This window comes from Fringilla coelebs, assembly GCF_963513975.1.
Source record: "Fringilla coelebs genome assembly, chromosome: Z".
Classification (NCBI taxonomy): domain Eukaryota; kingdom Metazoa; phylum Chordata; class Aves; order Passeriformes; family Fringillidae; genus Fringilla; species Fringilla coelebs.
The window spans coordinates 83,464,773-83,492,507 of NC_140031.1; the positions used below are offsets into that span (position 1 = coordinate 83,464,773).

General features: G+C 47.4%; 1 protein-coding gene across 2 annotated transcripts in view; it reads right to left on the bottom strand.

The window, feature by feature from the left end:
* Nucleotides 1-27,735, bottom strand: part of ZCCHC7 (zinc finger CCHC-type containing 7) — an 89,240-nt gene that overhangs the window by 30,874 nt on the left and 30,631 nt on the right. For both annotated transcript variants that reach the window (XM_084225614.1, XM_084225613.1), the window contains 2 exons: nt 1,333-1,376; nt 72-197 (listed from right to left, as the gene is read on the bottom strand). In XM_084225614.1, coding sequence (XP_084081740.1) covers nt 72-197; nt 1,333-1,376 — 170 coding nt within the window. The remainder of the gene's footprint in view (nt 1-71; nt 198-1,332; nt 1,377-27,735) is intronic.

Below are 27,735 nucleotides of genomic sequence, written 5' to 3' on the forward strand. Positions count from 1 at the left end.
TTCTAACAGCAAGCACAAAGGTATATTAGGAAAACAGATGAATGTTCAAGTGATTTAAGCATTGCATTTACCTTTGGAGTGGGACAGTTCTTGGACAAATGTCCTGGTCTGTTGCAGTTCCTACAAGTAACATTTTTGTCAGCTCTGTAGTACCGCATGCTGCTGTGCCTCACGCCCGTGTAGTTGGAGATCTGTGCCTGGTGAAACACAGAGAGAAATGCATTTACCTCTTGAGATTCTGGGCTTTGGGAACTGGGAATTATAAAGGTCACTGCTGGCAGTGATCCAGCAGAAATCTAATGTTTCCCATGCACAATTTACACATCCAGGTTTGGAATGGGTAATTCTGCTACAGAGAAACCTGCATTGTCCGGAAAGAAAGTTCTCATTCGAACTTCTGCTTCAGGACATTCTTTTTTGCTATTTAAAACTGCAGTTGTGAAGCTTTCCCTCAATTAGCCAAGATTTACTCACTGTGCTATGTCACAACAAGCTGGAATTTTCTCCAGAACACAAATAAAATGAACATCAATTGCAAATGCAAGTTACATATTCCCTTGCACACATTAAGGCAAACTGCTTGGACGAAGTATAATGCTATACAAGTCTGGATGAAATCTGCAATTTGCAATTGTAAAGAAAGACTTTAAAAAGGAAAAAAAAAAAGAAAAAGAGAAGCTGGAAACAACTGTCTCTCTCCCAGTGACCTCACACATACTTTCTGTGTAGGCAGGCAGAAATGAAAATCCTATCTACAACTGTCATTGCCTAGTAAACATCACGAGTTTTAAAAAAATACATGAAATTTTGGATGAGTGAACAGGAGAGGTATAAAAATACCATTTCTCCTCAGGGAGAGAATTTGTGAATGTCACTGGATTGTATCAGCTGTACTGGACACTGGGAGGAAGAAGGGAAGGAGCTGGACAGAGCAGCTGAAGCTCACTCCTGCTGGACGCTGCAGCAGCTCGGCTGGGAGCTCTGGGCTGCAGGGTCCCCACGCTGCCCTGCCGAGCCCAGGCAGGCTCCACACTCTGCTGGCTCCACTGCCGCCGGGAAGGGGACCAGGCTGCCCTCAAACAGCGCTGGGGCTCCAGAGACACCGGCAAGGAAGAGCTGATGGCACCTTGCACAGCCTGTGGGAGCACTCCAGCTCCTGACACCCCTGACCCTTCCTGCCTCTGTGCCTCAGGAACTCCTTTCTCCTGTGAGAGGACACTGCTAATTGTCCCACAAAAACACCACAGAGGGGTTTTCCAATCCCATTTACTTTATTATGCTTGTTAATAAACAACAAAATAAAGAATTATAGAAAAACCTGGTTGTATTTACCTCTATGTCTTTATGAGAGATGGACCAGTTCACATCAATTTTTTCTGAAAAACAAAATAAAATTAATTATATTTATTTTATATGATTATTTTTCGATTATATATTCAACATGATGATTACTGGAGTTATTGAACTTGTTAACAGGTTTTGATGTACTAAAGCAGAGAAATTATTTCCAAATTATTTCCATCTTTGGTAAAGGAAAGCTACTGACCCACTGGGCACCAAATCTGCCTCACTTGAGCATCAGCACAGGTGCAGCTGTTGGGAGAAGTTTTTCTGACACCACCCTCTTGTCCTGACCCCTGGGGCTTAAATTCAGGTGGGGATTTAATTCTTCCAGAGGCACGGGCTCCCAAGATCCTGACTGCAGCCCTTGGAGCTGTGCCTGCCTGCGTTCCTGGGGATGCCCAGCTCCCCGAGGCTGCAAGCGTGGGAGCACACAGAACAAGAAGTTTCTGCAGAGCATACACCTTTCCTCCGTGCCAATTCACCAGCCCTGCATCCTGACTGCTGCATGCCAACACGGCTGAGCACAACCTCAGACACCCAGACTGTAAGCTGAGCAAATCTATTTCCAAACAGCGTTTGGCAATGTGCACTAAATCAGGAGGACACACTGAATTATCGACTGTCACGCCATCACCTTCTCACATGCAGCCTTTGGGCTGGCAGGAGGGAAAAGAAACAAACCAGCAAAGAAGCGGAAGGGCAGTAAACTAAAGGAGCAGGGATGCAGCCAGAGCTGTCGAAATCCTGCATGTGCACACGGCTCAGCACTCGGGCTGCACACACAGCTGTGCTCCCACTGCAGCTCCTCACCGCTGCAGGAGGATCCACCCCAGCACAGGGCTCACCTCTCTGACTTTACAGCAAGCTCTACAACCTGTGTGCACATTAATCCTGCATGTTTGCACACTTTGAAATGCAAACTGTCCCATCCTGATCCTGCATCTCAATCTGAGGCACCCATGTTACCAACAAAAATCACAACATCATCACAATTTACAGACGGCAAAAATGTCTCCAATTCTGATTATACTATTCATTTCCATTAGAAGGTGGATGCCTACAAATTAAAACTGTATCATCTGTAATTTGATGTCTTTCCCTTCACTTACTGAAGAAGTCAGTAATTTTGGCTGAGGCATGATGTGGCGTCGGGATACAAGGTATGTCACCCAGGTGCTCTAGAGCACAGCCCCTGGTTCCTGCTGCTCTTCATTCAACAGTCAGAGCTCACATCACATGTTCTCACCTGAGCAACACCCTCAGGTATTTCTGTGTTCAACACTTGCTCGTGCTGCCGCCGAGACACTGATAATGCACTAACTGGGCAGTGAGGAAAGTGCTGTGAGCAGGTGTGACCTGAGTGGTGGCACACACGGCCAGTGCCACTGCCAGGACTGCAGCAGCGCCGGCAGGGTCAGCCCAGCTGCTCGGGCCACGGGCTGGGACACAGACAGAGACACGTCCCTGCCCCAGGCAGCAGCGGGCGTGGGCCAGGGACAATCAAACCTTCTGAGGCCTGATCAATAAAAGAAACACTGTCATATTTGAGTGCATTATTTATGGCTTAAATGCCTGTTAAGGAAATTAATTCATAAAGAGAAAGGTGTTTGTAATTCAAAGCTCTGCCTTGGCAGTCAGCACCGCAAGTGCCGTGTTGCACAGAAATGCACATGCAGAATGGTCACAGATCAAAATTACCAGCGAATTAACTCCTGTTAATCACTAGGCATGTCCTTCCTGAGGGCAAACCAACCAAGTTTCTCTTCTTCACTGTCAAAATCCCCAGCTTCACAGGGGAAAACCATGATGCAATGATTCAAATACTCCTAATACAAGAGCTAAAACTGCTCCACTCAGAAAATAAATATAAGAGCTTTAATGCTGAATGAAATATTACAACAAAATCTCCCTTCACTAAATCTGTTTGGTGATATAAAAGTTAATTCTAATTCATAATAGATTACATAAGGCTTTGTTTTCACACACAAGTTCTTCAGACTGAAACACCTAGGGAGAGTTTTGCTTCTGCAACCAAGTAGAAATCCTGCTATAGAGACACATAGAAAAATCTGCAACAATATTTCTCGCTGACCACAGTGTTCTGTCTGGCTCGAGATAATGAAATAAATCAGAAAAGTCTTCTCAAACTGACAGATCCTTCCCCTTCCTTCTGATTTTGTTTGCTTATTAGGGTGAATTAATGCGTCCCGCAGGCAATCCCAGTGCCCCGTGGGTGGTTCCTGGCCACTCCTGCACGGTCCTGGCTGCTCCCTTGGCTCGCCCAGCAGCACCTTGGGGTGCTGGGGTCCCTTGATGCCACGCTCTCTGCAGCCCTCGTCACCTCTTTTGTCACCCAGGGGGGAGCAGCCTCCCCGTGGCTTTGCCCAGGGCAGGTGGGCAGGTGGCACCCAAAGTGCACCCAGGGTGGCTCAGGGATCACAGCTGGTTCACCAGCCCCTCGGGTTGCCCAGGAGGATCTTTCCCACCCCACAGACACGACGTGGGGCAGAGAGGGCAGCTCTGGGCAGGCACACCCTGTCTGCTGGGAGCTCCATCGCTCACAAAGCCCAGCACCTGGAGTCCTCCAGGGCCATTGCCAGCACCGCTTCTGAGCACCTCTTGCTTTTTTAGGGTGGGCATGCACACAGGAGGTGGATTTCTGCCTGAAGGAAGGGCTGTGATTGCTTTGTTTCTGCATTTGCTTTAGTTTTATTTTTACTCTTCGGAATACAGCCGTTCAAAGACTGATTCAGACATTCTCTTTCAAGATTTCCCCCTCTTTCTGTGGAGAAGCTGCACATATGAAACTTACTTAAAGCTTTCTGTGAGTTAAATAAAACCAAGAACATCTTTGATATATTTGTGCTTTTAATTTTCCTCATCTTCATCTGTTAAATGCTAGCTCCTTTATAAGATTATATTAATTTCTACATTAAATTTAATATTAAGATGAATTCCTGTATTATGATTATATATATTTCTATAGTAAAAAATTACAGCAGACTTTACTGTATAAACTTCTTGCATTTATACTTTGAGAAAATGTTGTTGTCAAACTGCAGATCAGGGAAGACGAGGATGTAAAATATACACCATTTATATGAAAATGGAAGCCCTGCACAAGGTTCTCCCTTTATCAAGTACCACATTTTGGCTGTCCTCTGCCCCTGCACAATGGGATGAATGGCGAGCAACAGCTTTGCTTTTATTTAAAGAAAAATTTTGAAAGATCATTGAGATTCACATGTATCCTTCCACCAGCATGAAAATGTAAATTTCTGAGCAGCGCTCGGGGTGAAGCCAGATTTAGGACCACTGTTCAATGTGCATTCAAACCTCCCCTCTTTCATCCCAGACAGGGAGAGGAGGGGAGGAGGGAGAAGGAGGACCAGCAGTCAAAACCTGAAATTGCCCGGGGGAACAATCTGCTTCCACGGAACAAAACACTGACTCAGAAGAAACAATGACGGGTTCACAAAATTTCCTTATCTGCCGTGCTGCTCCAGCAGGGACCCGGCAGCTGATCAGGCTGCCCTGGCCAGGCGGGGCAGGCGCTGCTGGGCACGGCTGTGACCCCCAAAATCACACTCCGGCTCCACTCAGCAGGGCTGGGACAAAATCTGCCCCTACACACGCTCGGCCTGCCCTGCAAGGGTCTGTGCCATCACCCTCCTCAGCAACAGAGCTGCTGCAGAGGTTGACATCCAACTTTGAAAATAAAGCGCTACATTTCCCAAAAGAAGAAGGCAAGTGGTCATGGCCTCCTTCCTTCTAATTGGAAAATGCATGACGAGATGTATTTTATTTATTTTATGTTACGATCAGCCCTGTAACACAGCACACTTCAAGCTGTGGCACAATGATACATGGGCCTGAAGGGCAAATACATTTCAAAGCTGGGCTCTAAAAATTGGATTTTGACTGCTAATTAATGTAGCATATTACAGAATAGAGAACTCTAATTATATTCCACTGTAAGATCTCTGTGGCAAGGCCTGTTTCAAAATATCTCTAAACAATATTTACCACAGCACGAGACAGCTTCTGCTGCTAGTGGAAAGAGCGTTTTAAAATTATAAGCCTTAAACCCCCTAAAAATCACTACAACTGTAAGAATTTCACAATGTGACATATTGCATACATCTGAAAATTCCTGATTACGTGTGACCCAAAGTGATTCAAGTCTTGCAGTATTGGAGCTTGCCATGCTGAGTTTCACATTTTCTGTGCCCAGGTATCCCTTCTTCCCCAAGGAGAAGGAAGGACAGCGTGCCAGGGCAGCAGCCGGCGCCGTCCCGGAGCCAGCCCGGCTCCTGTCGGGCACGGGGATGTGGGGGTGTGGGCAGGGCACCCGGCATGCCTGCACCGGGGCTCGGCGCTCCGGGCGCGGGGAAACGTGTCCGTGCGTCCGTCTGTCTGTCCGTGTGTCTGTCCACGTGTCTGCAGGGCGCTGTCTGTGTGCGTGTCGTGTGTCTGCGTGTCTGTCCGTGTGTCTGTGTGTCTGTCCGTGTGTCTGCATGTGTGTGTCTGTGTGTCTGCAGGGTGCTGTCCGTGTGTCTGTCTGTCTGTCTGTCCGTGTGTCTGCAGGGTGCTGTCCGTGTGTCTGTCTGTCTGTCCGTGTGTCTGTCCATGCGTCTGCAGGGCGCTGTCCATGTGCGTGTCGTGTGTCTGTGTGTCTGCAGGGGGCTGTCTGTCTGTCTGTCCATGTGTCTGCAGGGCGCTGTCCGTGTGTGTGTTTGTCTGTGTGTCTGTCCGTGTGTCTGCAGGGGGCTGTCCGTGTGTCTGTGTCTGTGTGTCTGCAGGGTGCTGTGTGTCTGCAGGGCGCTGTCCGTGTGTCCGTGTGTCTGCAGGGGGCTGTCCGTGTGTCTGTGTCTGTGTGTCTGCAGGGTGCTGTGTGTCTGCAGGGGGCTGTCCGTGTGTCCGTGTGTCTGCAGGGGGCTGTCCGTGGGTCTGTGTCTGTGTGTCTGCAGGGCGCTGTCCGTGTGTCCATGTGTCTGCAGGGGGCTGTCCATGTGTCCGTGTGTCTGCAGGGCGCTGTCCGTATGTCTGCAGGGTGCTGTCCGTGTGTCCGTGTGTCTGCAGGGCGCTGTCTGTGGGTCTGGCCATGTCTGTGTGTCTGCAGGGTGCTGTGTGTCTGCAGGGGGCTGTCCGTGTGTCCGTGTGTCTGCAGGGGGCTGTCCATGGGTCTGTGTCTGTGTGTCTGCAGGGCGCTGTCTGTGTGTCCATGTGTCTGCAGGGGGCTGTCCATGTGTCTGCAGGGCGCTGTCCATGTGTCCGTATGTCTGCAGGGCGCTGTCTGTGTGTCCGTGTGTCTGCAGGGCGCTGTCTGTGGGTCTGGCCATGTCTGTGTGTCTGCAGGGTGCTGTGTGTCTGCAGGGCGCTGTCCGTGTGTCTGCAGGGCGCTGTCCGTGTGTCCATGTGTCAGCAGGGCGCTGTCCGTGTGTCCGTGTGTCTGCAGGGCGCTGTCCGTGTGTCCGTGTGTCTGCAGGGCGCTGTCCGTGTGTCCGTGTGTCGGCAGGGCGCTGTCCGTGGGTCTGACCATGTCTGTGTGTCTGCAGGGCGCTGTCCGTGTGTCCGTGTGTCTGCAGGGCGCTGTCCGTGGGTCTGACCATGTCTGTGTGTCTGCAGGGCGCTGTCCGTGTGTCCGTGTGTCTGCAGGGCGCTGTCTGTGGGTCTGGCCATGTCTGTGTGTCTGCAGGGGGCTGTCCGTGTGTCCGTGTGTCGGCAGGGCGCTGTCCGTGGGTCTGGTCATGTCTGTGTGTCTGCAGGGCGCTGTCCGTGTGTCCGTGTGTCGGCAGGGCGCTGTCTGTGGGTCTGGCCATGTCTGTGTGTCTGCAGGGTGCTGTGTGTCGGCAGGGCGCTGTCCGTGTGTCCGTGTGTCTGCAGGGCGCTGTCCGTGTGTCTGTGTGTCTGTGTGTCTGCAGGGTGCTGTGTGTCGGCAGGGCGCTGTCCGTGGGTCTGGCCATGTCTGTGTGTCTGCAGGGCGCTGTCCGTGTGTCCGTGTGTCGGCAGGGCGCTGTCCGTGTGTGTGTCTGCAGGGCGCTGTCCGTGGGTCTGGCCATGTCTGTGTGTCTGCAGGGTGCTGTGTGTCGGCAGGGCGCTGTCCGTGGGTCTGGCCATGTCTGTGTGTCTGCAGGGTGCTGTCCGTGTGACCGTGTGTCTGCAGGGCGCTGTCCGTGTGTCGGCAGGGTGCTGTCCGTCTGTCCGTGTGTCTGCAGGGCGCTGTCCGTGTGTGTGTCTGCAGGGCGCTGTCCGTGGGTCTGGCCATGTCTGTGTGTCTGCAGGGTGCTGTGTGTCGGCAGGGCGCTGTCCGTGGGTCTGGCCATGTCTGTGTGTCTGCCCAGGCCCAGCTCCCTGCCCACCTGCCCCCAGGGACAGGAGGCTGCTCCTGCTGGTGCTGGCCGCAGCTCCAGGGCAGCAGCTCCAGGTCCATCCCAGCAGGGCCCCCTCCCCACGGGGGGCTCGGAGGCTGCAGCCCCCCTGCACACCCCAGTGCTCACACAGCCCCTTGGGGGAACAGCACCAACCCCGGTGGGCTTTTCTTAGACATTTCTCAGGATTTCTCACCTTTTCCTTGATAACAAAGAGATGGTTTACTTAAAAACAAAACACTGGCTGCTTAATGGAATACCTGTCAATATCTCTTTAAAACAGCATTAAAAGAGATCCATATCTCCCTCAGGGAAATCAGTCGATGGAATTGTTGACAGAAGTTCAATTAGAGACATTTTCTCCTGGCAAAAAGAGGCTCTCTTGCCTCTCCCCTTCATACCTGAAGTTATGTATGTGCCAGTAATGTGCACATGTTTTGGTAGTAGGGAAATCCCTGCAATGCTTTGTTTTTAGCAACCTTTATTTGCCATTTTTGAAAAGCATCACAAAATCCAACTAACAATACTCAACCCACTTTGAAATTAATTAAAATGCAAGGAGTTGACTAAAGCAAAGGGAGAGTTGCCTAGAAGCAAACTGGACCTCAAACAGGAAAAGAGACTCGCACACTTCTGAGCAGCCTGGCAAAAGAGGGAACCCCCCCCCAAGGAGCAGTAAAAGTTCCTTTAAACAAACCTCAGCAGCCCATGGGGGAAGAGCTGACCATCAGTGGCAGAGAGGGCAGGGCTGGCAGCTGGGGCAGGGCTGCTGCTCCATCCCCAGCAGGGTCTGCTGAAGGGGTGGCCGCTGCAGGGACACCTCGGGGCACAACACACATCAGGTCACCTAGGCAGGCAGAGACATCCTTCTGGTGTCCAAGAGACAGTAATAACTGCAGAAATCACTGCAGTGCTGGTGCATCCTGCTGCTGTAACGGGAGTCAGGCTCCTGACAGCACATTTTGGCCCTGTTCCCCATTTCTGTGTCAAACAGCCTCTCCAACGACCCCTCCTGCACGCCCTCCACACGTGTGCCCTTCTGTGTCTCCCTCAGCTCCACTTATCCAGCAGCTCTGTGTGGGTAAAGGCCTCATCTACCAAGTGGGAATGAAAATGTGCAGCAAACAAAGCAAAAGACAATTCTGTGAATCATATTTTTGTGGAATATTTGTACCACCAAACTGCTGAAATGCAGGGACACATGCTAAACATGAACACGTAGGGTGCCCTTTCCATTATGTAAGTATGCATAATTTCCTGCCTGTTTTCTGTCTGTGCTGTAACACTGCTTCCTTCAGCACTGGCCACTGCTGGCCATGTTAATTCACAAAACTCAGCGGCTCATGATTTTCAAAGCTTAGCGCAACATTTGCAGAACAAAGTAGGTTTTTCTCTCTTTTTGGTGGGTACAAGTATGGGGACCACAGGAACAGTTAAATTCATGGCATGGTTGGTCTACCACACAGTCGGGGGAATTCTTTAAATAGAGCCTGTCACTCTCTTTGCCCATCAATGGGATTTCCTTCTCAAACTGCTGATTCGTTCAGGTACACAACAGAGGAAATTTCAGTTAACCTTTGTTTCACCCCGGGGAAAAATCTGTCTGAAAAGTATAAAGTGAATAGATTAAAAAAAAAAAAAGAAAAAAAGAAAGAAAAGCTGCAGGGTTATTCTTCCTAGTGTTCACAGCAGTCAAAGTTAAACAGAGAAAAGGAGGCAAACATGAACATTTTATTCCCACCAGAGAATAAGGTATAATATATGATTTAGAAACCCCATTGTCTATACTGTGATTTCTAATTTAGAGAAGGAAAGCCTGAACACAAATCTATTGTTCTCATTGGGTGCATCAAGATTTCACTTTTTGACTATTTTCTATATGATTGAAAAGTGAATACTTTACTTTGAAGAGAAACCCTTTTTAGCTATTTGATTGAGTTGTCTGAAATAACCTTTAGATTCCAGCAATCCTTGGTGAGAAGAAAAATAATAAATACTAACTCAGAATTACCTGTGAGAAAACAAAACCAGGGATAAAACCAAAAGTTCAGTAAAAAAAGAAAGGGAAATTTCAGAGTATGTTACTGCCAAGAAAGGTCTTAGACTGGCCTAAGTTATTGCAGTCCTGTATGAGTACAATAATGAATACCATATGCTCACATATATATTGCCTAAACTATCCTAAATTCCCTAATAACCCTTAAATCCCTCATTTCACCATATTGAGATGCAATTACAATTTCCAAACAGTAATAAAGATTTTTGTTTTCTAGTGTCATTCATCTGACAAGGTGTTCTGCAGCGTTTGCTGCGGTAACAGCCTGAGCTACTGCAGACCTGTGCCTGGGGAGCTCTGCAGGACGGACGGATGGACGGACGGACGGACGGACAGACAGACAGACAGACAGAGAGCTTGGGGGCAGTGTGGGGCGGCGGGGCTGTGATCCTGAGCTGCAGTGCCACAGACATTCTCTGAGCCCCGTGGCAGCTGCAGGCTGCCAGGACCCGCTGCAGTGTCGGTGCAGCCCTGCCTCGGGGCTCCTGTCGCCAATCCCCGACTTCTGGGGCTCGGGCTGGGCCCTGCCAGGGGGCTCCCCTGTTTGGGAGACCCTCCTGGAGTGGTCTTGTGTCAGGAAAGAGAGACACACTGGATCTTTTTGGTCTCCAGGTTCTTGTTTATTGTTTTCTTATCTAGAGTTTTGTACGCTGCCCACACCAGGCTCAGCACGCTGGAAAAGCACTGCAAAAATGGCCAACACTCTCTTGTTCCAAGGGCTTTTACAGCTAAACTATCCAGTTAAGAGCTGACAGCTGGATTATTTCCCTTTTAACCCAATAACTGATCCCACAGAGCTGCAGTGAGGACTGCTCTGCCCAATTACAAAATGCCACCCAAACCCATGAAGAAGGAGGAAGAAGAAGGTGAAGAAGGAACCCAGGACAAACCCTGTGCCCTCCATCCTGCTGCCATCCACAGCACACTAAAAACCCCAAACCCTCAATTTCTCACCCAGTGACACACCTGCACTGCTCTCCACAATCTGTTTCACACTTTTGTGGATTCTGGTCTGTCTGGAAGTCTGGGAAACTTTCTCCATGAGTGAGGGTCAGAGTCAGCGCTGCCCTGGGGGCCAGGGCACAACAGAGCAGACACAGAAATATTCCCTGTGCTGCCCTGGGTTTGCACACTCCTGTGCTCAGTGGTGTCAGGGTGCACGCCCCCCTCGGGGCCAGGCTGGGGCCAGGGGAGCCCCCAGCCCCAAATCAGCCCCTGGACAGGGCTGTGTGTGCCATGCCAGCTGCTGCGGCTCCCAGCGCCTTGTGCAGCCCTGCAGGGCATGCAGAGGTACCTGCTGAGCTGTGGGGACAAGGGCCTGAGGGCATCCTGAGCCTGGGGAGCACCCTGAGCATGAGGGATAAAACCCTGATCCTGGGGAACAACACCCTGAGCACGAGGAACACCCTTGCTGCACTCCCACCCTGCACAGAGGATCAACAGTTGTGGCTGCTTGGCCAGCATATTGCACCTTTTTTCACCAATACAAAATGTATTAAACATAACTATACCTATAACTATAACTGTAACTAAGAGACAACTAAGTCCCCAGAACCTTGCTCTTGTGGGTGTCTGAGGTGCCAAAGGCCCCGTGGCTAAAAGAAGCCGTGTAAGGTATGTGCCAACAACGTGACACGTCTTCCTGCAATGAAATCCAGATTTAAAGCTTCTTGGAAATTAATTGCTTCTTGGAAATTCAATGCTTCAGTTGAATCACAAACCTAAAACCATTCACCAGTAGCTGCATCCTGGAGAAACAGCACAGCTTTCCTGATGCTGTCATAAACAATAAAACAGGGAAATAATCCCTGAGTTGGAATAATATTGATGTAGATGAATATCTGAAATTTGTCAAGCTTAATTGGGGATCTTAACTTTTTCTCTGAAATTCCCAAAATCTCTAACCCAGGAAGAAATAAACCACATTTTAATGCAGGCTGAGTGCCAGTCTCTGGGTATGGGCCAGAATTTTGGTTCAGCTTTCTTTTGTGCTGATAAACGGCCCATTGGGCAAAGGCAAACTAAATCACCCCAGCTCTGGTGATTCCTTCCCATCCTCAGGCTCAGACCAGGCTCCCACAAGCAGCTCTTGGAACACGAGGAGGACCACCACAGTGTGCCTGGGAGAAGACTGACCCAAAACAGCCCTGAAGGTGGCAGGTCTCAGCACTTTCATCTTTTCCTGGGAGGACTGGAATGAGCTCCAGATAAAAGGACTCCCAAAGAGCCTGGTCAGAGTCAGGATGTAGGAAATTGCATTACTCTGAGAGCAGAAGTGCTGTTTGGAGACAGAGAGGGGGTGAAATTCCTAGTTTTCCATTTTGATTCTCCTGATGATGATGATAGCAATAGGAATCATAAGCAGGAGGTTCCTCAAAAATATTCCTACCGAACAGAATACTTCTCCAATTCGAGTAACAGAAATTAACACCACCTCACAGGTTTGCTGTCAATCTGTTTGAGGAAATCTCCCCATGCCAGGCACCCTGGGTGCCCCCACACATTAGGGCTTCTTCAAACTTGAGATTTCCAAGGAAAGAGAGGAGTGATGCAGTGACACAGCTCTCCTGGCAGGGGCTGGAAACAAGACACAGATGCATCTGAGGATGTGCAGGAGAAAGCTCCAGGGTAAGCACTCTGCTCTCCTTGGTCTTCCTGGGCTCTCATGGCCTCACCACCACAGGCAGATCCTCCAGGCCATCCCTGAACGCTCCTACAGCAGGAAGAGCTGGAAAGTTCTTCTCAACCCCTGGGTCATGACTTGTACAGCGTGTACCAAGATGCTGCAGCTGCTGCTCCGAGAGTCACTGCCACGGAAAACCGGCGGGTGCCAGCACAGATGGTGCTCTGCTCCCAGACTGCCACCAAGGACTGCAGAGATCTGGAACACAAAAGCACCAAACAGCACCAGAACCCGGGGCCTGAAGGGCACAAGGCTTGGGACTGCTCTTATGCTGTGCTCTGTGGGGTGGAGACTGCAATGCTGCAGAGACTGAGGAAGAACACACCTCCTCTTCCATGGCAGGGACAATTTTGGTGCTATTTGTTTCACATGGAGAAGACATCCTTTTCTTGGGAACAGAAAAGAAAATTCTGCTCACAGTAGAAACCTGTTTTGCAGAAACATGTCATTCTGTCCTTAGAGGCACGATTTTGAGATGATGAGAAATGAAGTGGCCTTTCCAAAGAACTGCTAAATCTCGCTGGCTACAACAGTTCTGTCCTTGCAACAAGGACCACAGTAGAAAAGATGTCACCCTGTTTCCTTCTTTCTCTTTCCAAAGGAAAATGGGGAAAAGGAAATGTTCTCTGTACAATCAGCAAATAACATTTCTCAGTGAGAGAATTCAGGTTTTGCTTGTTTAAAAATTTCTCAATGCTACAAGGAGATAAAATGAATCTGAGACCCTGATTTAATCTCTGTGTCCCATGTATACTGGCACAGCTATCTCAACAGGGGGGTGCAGACACCCCAGGAGCAAGGAGGGCATTCCACTGCAGCACGGGAAGAAAATGCTCTTTTCTACCATTAATAAATAAAAACAAAACAGTTTTTGCAAGTGTATACTTGATTTTTCTCTCACTACTTTCTACTTTCTATTTTGTGGGTGCTGTATAACGCAATTGACACTTCAATGGTGGGGTCAAAAGCACCTCCTACAATGCTAAAGACATAGTTATTTATACTTTGATCATTTGTCTCTGTGGTTTTGGTTTCTTTTCTGTTTGTTAGGCATTTTTTCTTTTTTTTTTCCCTTTTTTTTCCTTACACAGATAGCACAGCAATAGGAAAATCCTTCTCACTGCTACTGAAAACCAACTCATATTTTAGGTACGCTGTTGTAATGAACAAAACTTTCTCCCATTCTACTAAATTTCGGTTCTCTCTGAATATGAGCTGCTCATGCACCTGAGGATCTCGGTCCCTGCGCCTCTTGCCCAGGTGCTGCCAGGTAGGAGGCCTGAAGAGGTGACCAGCACCACGTCCATCCCAGTGGGAGCTGCTCAAGTTTCTATTTTTCCAAGTTTTCCATTTTTTCAGAGCCCGAGACACAGAACAGAACACAGGGACTAGGAGAACTCACAAGCCTATACTTGATTTTAAGCATTTGAATTTAACAAGCCTTTACCGAAAATGAATCAGACAACAGCAGTACTGAATAGGTAACCTGCATATAATTAGTTTTAAAACCAGACTTACGACATTTAATATCACTTCCTCCTGACTACAGTATAAAAGGAAGGCTTATTATATGCTAGCTCTTCCTACCTAAATTCAAATACTGCAAGCCTCAACTTTTTGCTGTTCTAATACGTAAATGTTATGCACTTCATATTTGTATTTTTTTCATGTAATTTATAATGTTTGCTTGATTAAAGCATCTTCTTTTTTGTTTCAATGTTGATTTTTAAACAGCAGTATTCTTTAAAATATGCAGTTATCTAATTCAGGTCACTTACTTCATGTGACTGAGCTGAAGTGAATGTGAAATATTTGTATAAGTCCAAGAAAGCTGATGCACATCACAAGTTGTGATTTAAGTCACTCCTTTCTCATAAAGACTTGCTCATCTGAACAGTTTTGCCCATGTACCTCAGGTGAAAGTCCCTTGTGATGAAGCAGAATCATGGTTCTACTCTGCAATTGACTAAATATAGCTTCTATATCGCAGATCCGGGCAATAACTCCTGAGATCTTTGATTCAGGTTTTCCCTCTTTTTCTGGGCAAGAGGAAGGGATGTCTGACCCTGTGACTGAGGGCTGGTTGCAATGCAGATCCTGCTTCTACCTAGCAACACTGGGAAAAAACCAACCAGTCCTATCACTGAAAAAAAATCACCAAGGCCTCATTTAAAATGTGCAATCAACCAAATTTCCTGAGCAGGGTGGTAGCTTGTCAGTGCTTTAAACAAACACTGCAGACACTCTCTCCAGCTCGCACCACCGCTGGCTGGGCTGTGGCAGGGAGGAGGGAGACCAGAGGAGCCCCGGAGCGCGGGATCCACGCTGCCAGCCGCAGCCAGGGCACAGGAGCCAGCACAGCTCCAGGGACCCGTCCTGTCCCCAGGGAGCTGGCCAGGGGAACACACGGCGAGGAGACAGCCCTGGAGAGCTGGCACCAGCCCACAGCAGCCCTCAGAACAGACTGGTGGGCAGGAGCAGGGGCTGGGAGCACCCACGGCCGGGAGCACCCCCTGCTCACTGCCCCTGGGGTGCCACCCTGGGGCCCTGCTGCTGGTCCCCAGCGCTGCCCACAGACAAGTTCTGGACTGCCTGGCAGGTCTCTGTCAAAACAGGACCGTCCCTGTGGCAGGGAGGAATGATGAGGAGGACTCCATCCTATCAGAAGGCTAATTAATTACTTCATTATACTATAGTATTCTATATTATATCACGCCGTGCTACATTGCATCTACACTGAATCTGCCAAGCACTCAGCTCAACTCCAACTGCTCTGAACCTCGTGGCTGCCAGCCCACAGTCCCGACACACACACACCCCTGGCCCTGACAGCCAAGGAACCAAACTCCATCACTGTGGGAAACAATCTCCACATTGCCCTCGACTGTGGCACAGCACAGGCACAGCAAGCGAGACAAGAATTGTTTTTCCTTCCTCTGAGGCTCAGAGAATGTGAAACCCAGAAATATTCTTGGGAAGGTTGTGCCTTGCCTTTCTCTGTGAGGAGAGAGGTGGCAACAAGTGTCAGCAGTGGGGTGACCCCAGATGGGGACGATGGCACAGCTGTGGGCTCACCCAACACTGCTAGCAGAGGCTGCACCAGTTCTGGCGGCTGCGTGCCACATCCAGCCCAGAATCAATTCCCCTGAGCCTGAGGGAAGCCACATCTGCTGGAGGCTGCCACTGGGGCTGGGCCAGCACTGGCCATCCTGGGGAGGAACAGCATTTCAGCCTTGGCTCCCAGGAGGGCACCAGCCAGCACGGAGATGGGCACACAGCAAAGCCTCCCACACCTGGCTCTGTCAGCTCTGAGCTGCCACCGGCCCTGCCTTGATGACAGGAGCATGTGGCTTAGGGAAAACAATCCAAATCCTAACTGCCAGTTGAAAACCAGAGGTACAGATTTCTTCCCAGACACTCACCTCCTTAATTCAGGACAAGACCAGAGGCAGAAATCTCCCAAAATGTTATGAATTCTGGGTGGCAGTAAGGACCTCTGCTGAGTACAACCTCAGACAATTTTATTTCAAGGGCTTGATGTATGAGCAATAAAAAAATGCTGGGATGCTCAAGTTTGCTTTTCCTTTTGCCATTGGTTAGTGATTCAGGTGATTCAGGTATGACTGAAATCAGACGTGCAGTTTGCACCTACTACACAAGTCTGAAAATCAGATATTAATTTAAAAACCATTGTGAAGAAAGTACATTTGAGATGCATTATTTCTACACTTGCTTTCACTTACATCTGTGTTTGTATAAGATCAACAAACTTGATGATGCACTAGGAAAGATGGGATTACATTATTATTATATGATTATTATTTTTTAACAGAGCTGCAGAGGGAAGCATAAGGAAAAGGTAATCTTCAATTTGTTCCCCAGCAGATCTTCAAACGGTTTTAAAAAATGAAAATGAGGTATAAACATAAAAAGCCACCTTCTCAATGTTAATGCAGACAAGTAAATACACTATTTAAAGTAAACAGATGATATCACTCACCAGCAACATTCATAACCTGGAAAACAAGTGGGCCAACTATTTAATCTGAGAAAGGAACGCACAGCCAGCCTCCCTCTTTTGGAAATATAAGAATGATAAATTCACTGGTTGCCTGAAAAGAACATATCTCAGGAGCTGTAGAAACACTGATTTCGTTTTTGCCATTGTCTCTGACAACACGCTCTTTGAATTACACACCTGCCTCCAGCCTTCATTATTTCTGTTTCATTATAATGAAGATTATACTTTTGACTTCCAAGGCTGCTTGCGTTGACAAAGCCCAGCAAAACCTCCCTTTCCTTTGCAATCTGACAGTGCCATAACAAAACCCACAAATAGGGTGTTTTACCCATGGCACCCTACCCTGGCACCACACAAAAAGGGAGTGCTGGGCAGAACCCAGGTGTCCTCCCTGCAGGTGCCACCACTGTCACTGACACCAACAGGAGTGCTCAGATTGGAACACCTCAGTCACCTAAGCAGGGAGCAAACAAGTGGAGAATGGGAGCTGCTTAATGACAGACAGTACCTGCTCTGCTAAAAATGTCCAGAAGGGCTGAAATATCCAAACCAGCCACTTTTTAAGTCACATCTTTGAATCGTAGGGTAGCCTGTGTGGGGACTCCCTGTGTGACTGACATCACACAAACGGCAGTGCTGTGATGCTTCCATGTGGCTCTGTGGCACACAGTGCTCTTGTGGTGACAGAATGGGGACACGAGGCAAATGACACGGCCAGAGCTGGGCTGTGATCCTTGGAGTGTGATCCCAGGTGTGATCCCAGGTGTGATCCCAGGTGTGATCCCAGGTGTGATGCCTGGCTGTGCCCATCACCCTCTGTCCCACAGCCACACCCAGGCTGGCACCCACAATCAGTGGAGGCGCTGGCAGGTGGCACAGCTGGTTCTGCTCTGGGCACTGAGCAGCACAGCTGCATCTGGGCTGGACACTGGGCAGCACAGCTGGCTGTGCAGTGGACACCAGCAGCACAGCTGGCTCTGCATCTGCCCCTTCCAGACTGTCCCAAGGACTGCAGGCAGGGCTGCCCTCCATGGCCATGGCTGCTGCTGGCACGTGCTGAGGAACGGCTGCTGGGCACCAGTGAACTTTCAGTACTGACCTTCTTGCACTTTTACTCAAGGCTTCTGCTTGTACTTGCTCTCTCAAACAGGTGAAATGTTACCATAATCACCAGCACCTATGGTTTCGACAAAAAACCAGTAGGGCTGCTACTGTTCAAAAAGAAAAGCAGCATTCAACGATTTTGTCTGGAACACATTTTACCTGCTACGCTGTGCCACTTGGTTAGACCAAAGGAGGTACCGTGGCAAACTCCTGGGGCTCTTCTGGGCATAGTTTCCAAAGCTTTTGCACATGCCTGCAGTCTTTATTCATGCTGAATTACATAAGCTTCTTTTATTCCCTCTTCCTTTTTTTTTTTTAAATTCAGCTATTCATGCACTCAGAAAAATGTTAAAAAATTAAGTTTCTGTAAACACAGTGTTATCTTAATAAGTTCAAATATTATTAGACTATTCCCTGGGGGAAGAAAAGCAATATGTTCCAAAGCAAGTGGCTGTATATTTTGCAGAAGGTGGCTACTCTGAAATTAAGAAATGCAAATGACTCTACAGTTTATGTGCCTCAAAGTAAAAACACTGATATTAAATTTTAAAAAGGTAGCATGAGACATTACTGCTTACGCCAGAGCATCGGGAGGATGCCAAGGGACCCAGAACGATCCCGGGTCTGGGGTTTTCAATGGCACAGACTAGTGATCACAGGATGCTGGTGATACTCTCCAGTTACCCCTGGCAACCCTTCTCAACTGTAACGATGCTGCCCCACAATAGCTTTCACTGGGCAGCTTTCTCTTCACTTAGCTGAATGCTCTGGGACCATCTGTGTCGGAAAGCATAAAAGGCCAGCCTGCCTGTGGGCCCGTCACTCTGAACACCACCTCTCTGACCCCGATTAAATACAACTTTCAATCCCTTTTGTCCTCCCTGTTGACTTCTCCTATTAAGGGAGCCCTTTGACAAAGAAAGCGGAAGAGTGGACTAAGTGCCCCCAAGAAAGGTGATGTCTGATACTGCTCAACACAAGGATTAGCAAGCCAATACATAACAAAAGCAAGTTTGGGGGAGGGGTAAAGAGGAAAAGAAAAAAATGGTTTTATACAGGTCTTTGACTAATTCAGTAGGTACACAGTTCAACAAATAGCTATACAAGAGGCCTGCTCCCAAAGAAACAACTACCAGGGAACAATACACGGAGGAGATACCTTTCAGCATGGCGATGCGAGGCCGTGACATTGACAGGAGCACTGGATCTGTCATTTGCTACCTATGGGTCACGGGGAGAGGTGCCAGCAACACTCCAGGAGTGACTTTAAGGCCAGACCTTCTCCAACACAAAGGTCTGGTAAAACATCCTAACTTGGGTCATTTGAGGTAACTGTAAGGGGAGTGGGCGACACAAACACGAGCAAGGAGAACAGTGGCTGGAGGAAACCGAAATACTTGCACACCAGAGCTGACTGCTCCCAAAGGCATGTACTGAAAAAAAACTATCTGCTTTTTGGAATATGCAAAATTTCCTTCTCCAAAAGAACACATGAAGCTTTGCCACGCAGACATCCTGGTGCAGCACAGCCTCCTAATGCGCCCTGGAACCAACAGCGAGCGCCGGGCACAGCAGCAGGGGGACGGGAGAAGGGCAGGGGGCCCACTGCAGCCCCCATGCCTGCCTGCCTCTGCAGAGGGACCAGCCTCTGCACAGCCACCAGGCTGCCAGGGACACAGAGCACACAGCACGTCTGCCCAGGGTGAGGGCAGTGCTGACGATGTGACCATCTCAGAGCAAAGTCAGGAGGCACCTGGGCGCACAGGATACCTCCATGAAAAACCTGAGCCAGACAGAAGGTACTCCCTCGGAGCAAAGCAGCAGGAGGGGGGATTGGGGATTTTATTTCCATGGAAAAAAGATACTGGAAAAGCAGAAGTGATCAGAAGAGAGAAACAATAAATGGAACTCCATATACAAAGCAAACCTTAATGGAACCCTAATGAGTCTGGGGTGTTTTTAATGCCAGCAGTAATTAGCCCAGGGATGCAAGCAGATCAGGTTGTCAAAAATAAAGGCAAATCTACCCAGGCTTCTTGTTTAGAATATGCTCACTGTACCATCATAAAACACACGGCCACTTCTAAATAAAGGTTAAAATTGTGCTTGTGTGAGGGCAGAGCTGTATGAGACCCAAGGGATGACCAACAGTGCTGACCATCACCCAGCAGGCAGGGCCTGCAGCTCCAGAGATGGTTCTGGACCCCTCCAGGACAGGCTCTGCAATCCTCCTCAGCCACCAGGCCTTTACTGACAGCTTTATTACCATGAACCATCTGCCTTTTACATGGTCTTTTCAAATTTAATGTTTTATTTGGCACCGTCAATTTAGACTACAGATGCATTTCCTTCTTCCTCTTTCTGTCTTTTTTTGAAAGGGGGGCAAAAGACATCAGTAAAGTTCCCAAATGGGTGCCACTGAAAATTAGTATTTCTCTATGGACTCCGGAAAGTAATAGATGGGAACCTGTTTCTAATAGTTTTACTTTCTGTGTTATCTGGAGAAAAACAGATTCATACATACAAAGTGGACTGTTTCAGAAGATAGTGCTGTGAAAAATGAAAGGCTGTTCCAAAGTAAAAAGTGATTATTTCAGAAGAAATGAGAAGCTCCAATGTCAACCCTACTGCCTGAATCAGCAAAAAATCAAAGCTTTGCATAGAATAGGAAATTGGAGATTTTCCCTAAATTTACATTTCTTTCTGCTGAGCACATTTTTGCTTCAACATGAAAGAACTTCTTAGAGACACTCCTAGTTTCACACATTGCTTTTTTGCTATGGTGTTGTAAAATGCTGCTGCCTGGGACTGGAATTCCATTAGTACAATTGGAAGAATTTATGTATGAATGCTAGATATGAGCCACAACAGCCACGGATAACATCATGTAAATGAAAATTTTATTTTTTTAAAATGACATCTCCTCAGTCATATTGACAACTGTCCAACAGGAAACCCAAAGCCATATAAACTAAAAAATAAAAATTGTAGTTTCTCCTGGCAGAATCCATCAGAAACATTGGCAAAATATTCCCATATCTGTCTTGATATTTGGTGCACTCCTACAATAAATCAGGAAAAACTGACTCTACAAATATCATCCTGTGATACATACCATTTGCATTCTATATATGTATTACCATAATTACACAAGCAAAAACTATAGTTTTGTTATCACAATGTACCTAAAAGAGGGTTTTCCCCAAGACTATCCTTACAATCCTAAGCCTCCAAAAACCTAAATTGCAAAAAGTAAAACTGACACAGAATTTTCAAAAACAGAGTTCAAGAACCGAGGCAACGTCAGCTGGCCTTACGAACCTAACCTTTTGAAAATAAACCTTTTCCTTACAGAAAGTGATTTTTGCTGATAAGCATTCCTGAATGACCTGCTGGGCTTCTGGCAGACACAGCAGATGACATGGGACATTGCCAGGGGGGCTAGCTGGCTCCTGACCCACCCCCAGACCACTGCTCCCCTGCATGAGCTAACCCAGCAGTCCTTAGGACAGAGAAAATGCTCACATTACACTTTCCCAAATGGAAAAGTAGTTCACAGAAAATACCGTTGTATGAACTGCTGATTCATTCACACCAAATAGCCACAGTGGAATCTTAAAATACAGGGGTGGAACCTCCTAGGTTTGCCAAGACCTTGTAAAAACCCAATGCAGAACCATTTTTCAGCTCAATCAAAATTATTCTGCTCTGTATTTCCCTTTTTACTTTGTATATTAATTGTGTATGATGATCTCCAGATCATGCATTTTTACCAGACCACAGGTCACCAATGTCTGCAAAGCACGTGCACAACCCAAAAGGAATGTCCCAGGCAAAGAGCAAAGATGCTACTGCAAGAGATGAGTGGAAGGAACATGCACAAAATAGTCAGAGCTGTGAAAAATTAAAAAATACAACAGCGCCAAAAATACAGTAGCACTAGAGGTGCTGAAAGTGTTGCTCCTGACTACTGCCATCGCATTTTGTCAGTGAGTGACCAGGCTGCAGTTTTAACTCTAAATTAATTCCACTTTAGCCCCACACACAAGCCAATGTATTCCATCATCCCTAACAGATACCATGAAACTCAACAGACATACACAAAATTGCCAGCAACACATTTTTTCAGGACTACATATCCATCCTTTTGGGCACAATTTGCACCCAACCAAGATGAACTGAAATAGTGTAAAATGCTCCCTTTAGATCACTCTGTCACAAGTACACAGGGGTGTTTCCAGACCTCCTCAGGAAGGTCTGGGCGAGCAGGAGGGGAAGGGGCAGATGCAGTGGCACACAGGGAAGGGATGTCACAGCCCCGTGGTGGCTGCGTGGCCATGGCTGGAGCACCTCTGTGGCTGTGAGGGACGCAGAGAGGAGACACTGGTCCCCCTGCAGCCTCTCAAGCCACGACCCTGCAGTGTGCCACTGGGCCAGGAGCAGGGCGAGGGGCTGGGAGGGACACACAACGCTGCAACTGCTGCACAGCAAGGGAGCTCACCCAAGCACAGGCTGTACTTAAATACTGAATTTGCTATTTCACTCAGTAATTAAATACCTAACTAATTTGCCCAAAGGCAGAGGGGGATGAGCAGCTTGGGAAGTGGTAGCAGCAGTGACCCTTGAGTCCCCTTGCTGCAGGTGACACAGGGGGACACGGCCATCCCTAGGGCCTCCTGCAGCACCAGCAGCAGCAGCAGAGCCCAGCCCCTCTGTGGATGGAGCCACAGCACACAGCTGAGCTTGGTCAAGGCAAAATGACGTGCTGCTTCATGAACTGACAGGAGAGAAAACAAATACCAGCCCCAAAACCCAGCTGTGCCTTCAGCCCACTATATCTACATCTAGCTGGTGGGATCTTCCTCCACCTTCTTGCCCTCCAGCCTTGGAAACTCCAAGAACACCTTCCCAACCTGTTCAGCTGAGCTCACTTGTCACCTCCTGCTGCAGAGGGAAGTGACGCAGGGCCAAGGCTCACACCGTGTCCCCAGAGTGGCCATGGTGCCTGGAGGCTCCTCGACACAGACACAGCACAGTCCAGCCTTGACAGTGCACGGGGCACAGAGTGCCAGGATACAGCAACACAGACACAAAAGGGACGCTGATGGATGAAAATTTCCTTCTTCAATTGAATCTTCATACAGCTGAGTAGCTGACAGGAATTAGCTTCCACGACACACGTGTCGTGTCAGGAGGGAGAGGGACAGAATGTTCCTGTGATCTGGCTGGGGACAGTGACAGACAAGCCAGACAACCCGAGCAAGGACCTGCAGAGCTCACACTCACTTATAAAATGAACCTGAAGGTGCAACTTAATAGGTTATTACAATTATTTGAGTGTGGGCTCCTCTGGTTCAGCCTTTCCATAAGTTTAAATGGGAGGTCTGCTGTATTGTTGGATGTTTTCCCATCCCTCTCTTTTAGAGGTGAGTGTGCACTGCTCAAGAGCACAGCAGGAGCCAAGGGTGCCACCTGTGCCACCAGCCACAGCACCTCTGGGGCTGGAGCCTCACTGCTCTGTGTGTGTGTGTCCCCACTCAGATTCAACCCTCTGCCCTTTATTCCCACTCACTCTTATCATGACACACGCTGGAAAGAAAAGACAGTGGTGCAACATAATTCAGACATTTTAAACTTTTCTCTCAACTGTTTCTGAAACATATCAGTTCCATTCAGGCTTAGAAAAGGAGCTTCAGTACGGGGTGAGGCGTGTCTTTTGTCAGCACCCCGTCTGCTCCCTGTGGCCTCGTAAACAAGCTGCTTTCTTTAGAAATACAGCAGACCTCCAATTTAAATTTATGGAAAGGCTGAACCAGAGGAGCCCACACTCAAATAATTTTAATAACCTATTAAGTTGCGACTTCAGATTCATTTTATAACTGTGTTCCTCAGGGAACTGCACTATCAGGATAAAGATAGAGTTTTTTTTCTTTTAAAGATAAATAGCATCATTAATCTGCAACATTTCTTTTCTATTATCTTTCAAAATGAGGAGTTATTTTGTTCTGATCTTGAGGTAATTAGCCTTCATTCACTAGCCAGAAAATGTCTGTGTTCTGAAAATTAAAAATGTGTCATTAAGTGGAATTTACCATAATGTCATTTATCTTTATATAGTTCATCAGTGACAGCAATGGGCCTGGGAATCCATCAGCTTTTACCGAGGAAGCATTAAAACAAATTGAAAAACAGAATAATCCCAGGCACTCTTTAACACAGTCAAAGCCATTTGGGTAATTAAATAGTGGTATTTAAAGTTTTAATTTAGATTTTCCCTTCTGTTCATCAGCAGTCAAATGAGATGTTCATATTCATAACTGTTTGTAATAAAGGGTTTCATAAAGCAAACAGAATATCAATGCTGTTAAAATTAAAGAGAACACACAGAAACCTTCCAAGTACAAACAGGGAAGTTCATTCCTGCTGCACCTGATTTCTGTGGTGACATTGTGCACAAACCCTGGCTGTACCTGGCCTGCCCCTCACACCAGCAATGCCCAAAATCTGGATGCCCGTGCTCCCGGGGGTCACAGCCCCCTTCTCCCACTCTCTTTGTCTTTGGCTGTTCTGCTACTCAGGAAAGCCAACTTCCATTCCCATTGTTTTCCAAATGTTTGCATATTAATCTCAAACATCTTTTATCTTGTATATTCAGCTCTGGAGAGTGGATTGTTCTGTTGTGTTCCTAGAGTTACTGCAATGAGACGACGTGTGCCTGGGAAACCCGCACGCGGTATAAATAATGCTAAAAATAATTATTTAGGGATGCAAACGGAATGTATAAAAGCTTTCCAGCACCGCTCTTGCTAGGAAATATTAGGCTTTAGTCAAAATTAAACTAGAGAGAAAAAATTGAATAGTTCTTTACGAAACATTTTCAACTGTAAGAAGTCTGAGTAATGACACCTTCAGCACATGTACATCCTCGCCAAAACGCTATTGGCTGGGATGCAGTTGTTTAAAATAGGGAAAAACATTTTTCCGTTCTCTCCTCTGAGTGCAGCTGGACCTACATTAGACTAAAACTGTCAATAATTTACTGTGCGACTTTTGTTCACTTGTTTAATGCGGCAAAAAATGCCACAGGACTTTAAAGTCTTTTCTAATGAAAAATAAAATAATTTTTGTTTGCTTTCTTTTAAGTAAAGCATAAACCCCCCAAATTATGACTCCAGTTGCAAGGTTACAGAGACTTAGACAGACATTTCCCACAGAACTGCCTGAGATATTTTATTTTTTGATTCCAGAGCAGCAGGCTATATATTAGGCAATAAAAGAGGCTTTTATATAGCACCAGAAAGAGCCACCAGGAACCCGAGTGCGTTTGTAATTTTTCAGGTATGGGGTGGAACAACTCAGCATAGTATAAATCAGGTAAAATGTGCAATCAGTACAGGCTTTACAGCTCAGTCAAAAACAAGACACTGATGATAAAATGACAAAAATCTGTCATTATGAACACGATTCCAGCAATGTTTAGGGTTTGGGTTTTTTCAAATATATTTTTATTTTAATCTATTTTGAAATTTAACCAGATGCTTTTGAGCCACTGCTACACCTTGGCCTCCACTAAAACATGTTCGTAACTGCTGTGGAGATCAAAATGAACCCTAGAGGTGACAAAAATCAAGACATACATGAACACAACCTGCACTACTCGCCAGGATTAACTGATTCAGACTCCTTCTTAAAATTAAAATGGGGTCATCAGAAGCCTAACACGGACAATTTTTAAAGGCACACGTGGAAGGAAATAGACAAGAGGGTGCAAAGTTATGCCCGCTATGCAGCACCAAAATAATTCAATAAAGGAGTGGCTGGAGATATTCCCTCTCCGTGCCTGGGAGCCCCTGGGCACAGGAAAGGAGCAGAGCCTGTTTGGACAGGACAGCCAGCCAGGACACACTTCCACAGGAACACTGAGGAACCTGAGCATTTCCAACAGCTCCAGCTCAGCAGCGTCTGCAGCATCACCCCGGTGAGCTAACGGCAACGGGCAGCACAGACAAAACAAATGCAAAAATGTTCTGTACAACGGTTCTACGCCGCAATTCTCAGCGGCACAATACCACTGGCAGGTTCAAGTGTGCCCCTTGCCCCCCAAACCACCAGCACCTTACTGGGGCAGCAAAAATAGCTCGGCTTTCGGTAATGCGAGCCCTGTTCTTGTAATGTTTAACTTCACTTCCTGTGTCTTTGTGCTGCTCGAGGAAGTGAAACTCATGCACTGCATGTTTGTATTATTCCCTGTCGTGGCAGACTTGCAGACAATGTCTGCAGTGGTCTGGAGCGATAAGGGCTGCCTCCAGGACACGGATTCTCCTGGGGATTAGGCTGCACCATCTGGGGCCTGGGCTGATCTGCAGCAGCTGCAGCCCCAGCCCGGGCAGGGTGGAAATGGGTGCTGCTCCTGGAGTGGTAAACCAGGTGCTGCACCTGCCCTTCCATCACAGCTTGCTGCCTTTTGAGAAAAATAGGGAGATTAAATAACAGTGACTCCCGTTCTTGTGAGAGAAGAGCCAGAGGGTGCTCGCTGCAGCTCTGTACCCTCTGTACCCTCCCTGCCCCAAAGACAACCCCACAGGTGAAGCACAGGTGAGCCAAACCTCCCCGCAGAACTGCTGCCTTCAGTGCTCTCATCTCTGGCACTCGCTGCAAAGGAAGCCACCCAGGTCTCTGGAACAGGTCAAACAATCATTTTGAGGGGCTGGAGGTTTAGCTACCCCAAAGGCAGGGTTTCCCTGCAGGTAAGGAGTCAAAGGGAGCTGCCAAAGGCACCTAGCTCAAAGCATATCTCTGTCCTGTAAGGATTTCTTGCTTGGCTCCAAGAGGGAATGAGGAAGCTGGCAAATAATGAGCATGTAGGTTATCTGCCGTGTTGGCCGAGAGAGCCCTTGCCTAGAGATTTTTGGCATTTTTCCTTTACCCACTCTTTTCTTCCTTCACTGATACTCTGCTGCAGCTGCACCTTGCTTTGTAATTATATGAAGCAAACCACAGGGCACCGCCTAAAAACAATAAATCTCATTAAAACAATTAAATTGATTTTTTAAAAGATGTATGTCTAATGAAAAATCCATTTAAAAGACGTGGAACAAAACAATGAGCAGGAAAAAGGAAAAAATTTGGTGTGATCTCCAGGCATGCCTTGTGAAATTGATACTTCAGCAATGCTAAGACAGCTTTGAATTTGGGTCAAAAGTATCCGTTATTGACGTTTTCCTGAACTCAGCTACAAATCTTCACCATGTCCTCTACTGGGGCCCAGAGATGGGATGGCAAAGCCACCAAGATAAACTGGACAAAGCCAGGAAACACCCAATCACCAGAGGATAATTAAATGTCCATCCTGATGCCAAAACCAAGCATGCAACCATCCACAAATGTCCTGTGCAGAAGCCAGGCGTTTTAGGGGTGGCCCTGAACACCCAAGCAATGCTGAGGCGATTATTGTAGACCTTTTTTTTTTCTTTTTTAATTAAAACAAACGATGGATTTTTGACATTACAGCGGCTGACAGGACCATCCCATATACTGTTTTCGTACCCCAAGCATGGGTACCAGCTGTTGTCCAGTAAATCTGACTGAAGGAAATCTGAATGAAGGCTGCCACAAAGTGTCACATCTATCGTCTTTGAATGCATTTGCAATGCTTAGTTTTGTGTAATGACAGCATTTAACATCACAAATACAGACACAACTTTAAGTGCCTGAAAATCAGGTTCCCAATCCAAGAAATGCTGAGGTGCCCAATACCTTCACTGATGGCAAAACAAAATAATTGCATTTCTGCAACCAATAACCCACGTCTTAACTTTTTACCTGTTCTATTCTTGCCAGATAATCTGCTACCATTCCAAGTTAAACGCACTTCTGATGTACAAGTATAGCTCAAAAAGATCTGCTACTTCAGCACTACTACAATGAAGATATTCTATTTGACAGTTATAAAGTAACAAGTGAGTTGAAATTCTCTTGTGCCAGGGATACACAAGGTTTGGGAGAGTAGGAACCAGCCACCCGGTGGCAGCTCCCAGTCCATATGCTGCTCTGCTCTGGCCCAAACAGACTCATTTTGAAAGCATTTCCACTTTTTTTCCTGATGGACTATAATTTTTCAGGCAAACAGCTGACCATGTCACCTTTTTGCTACCGG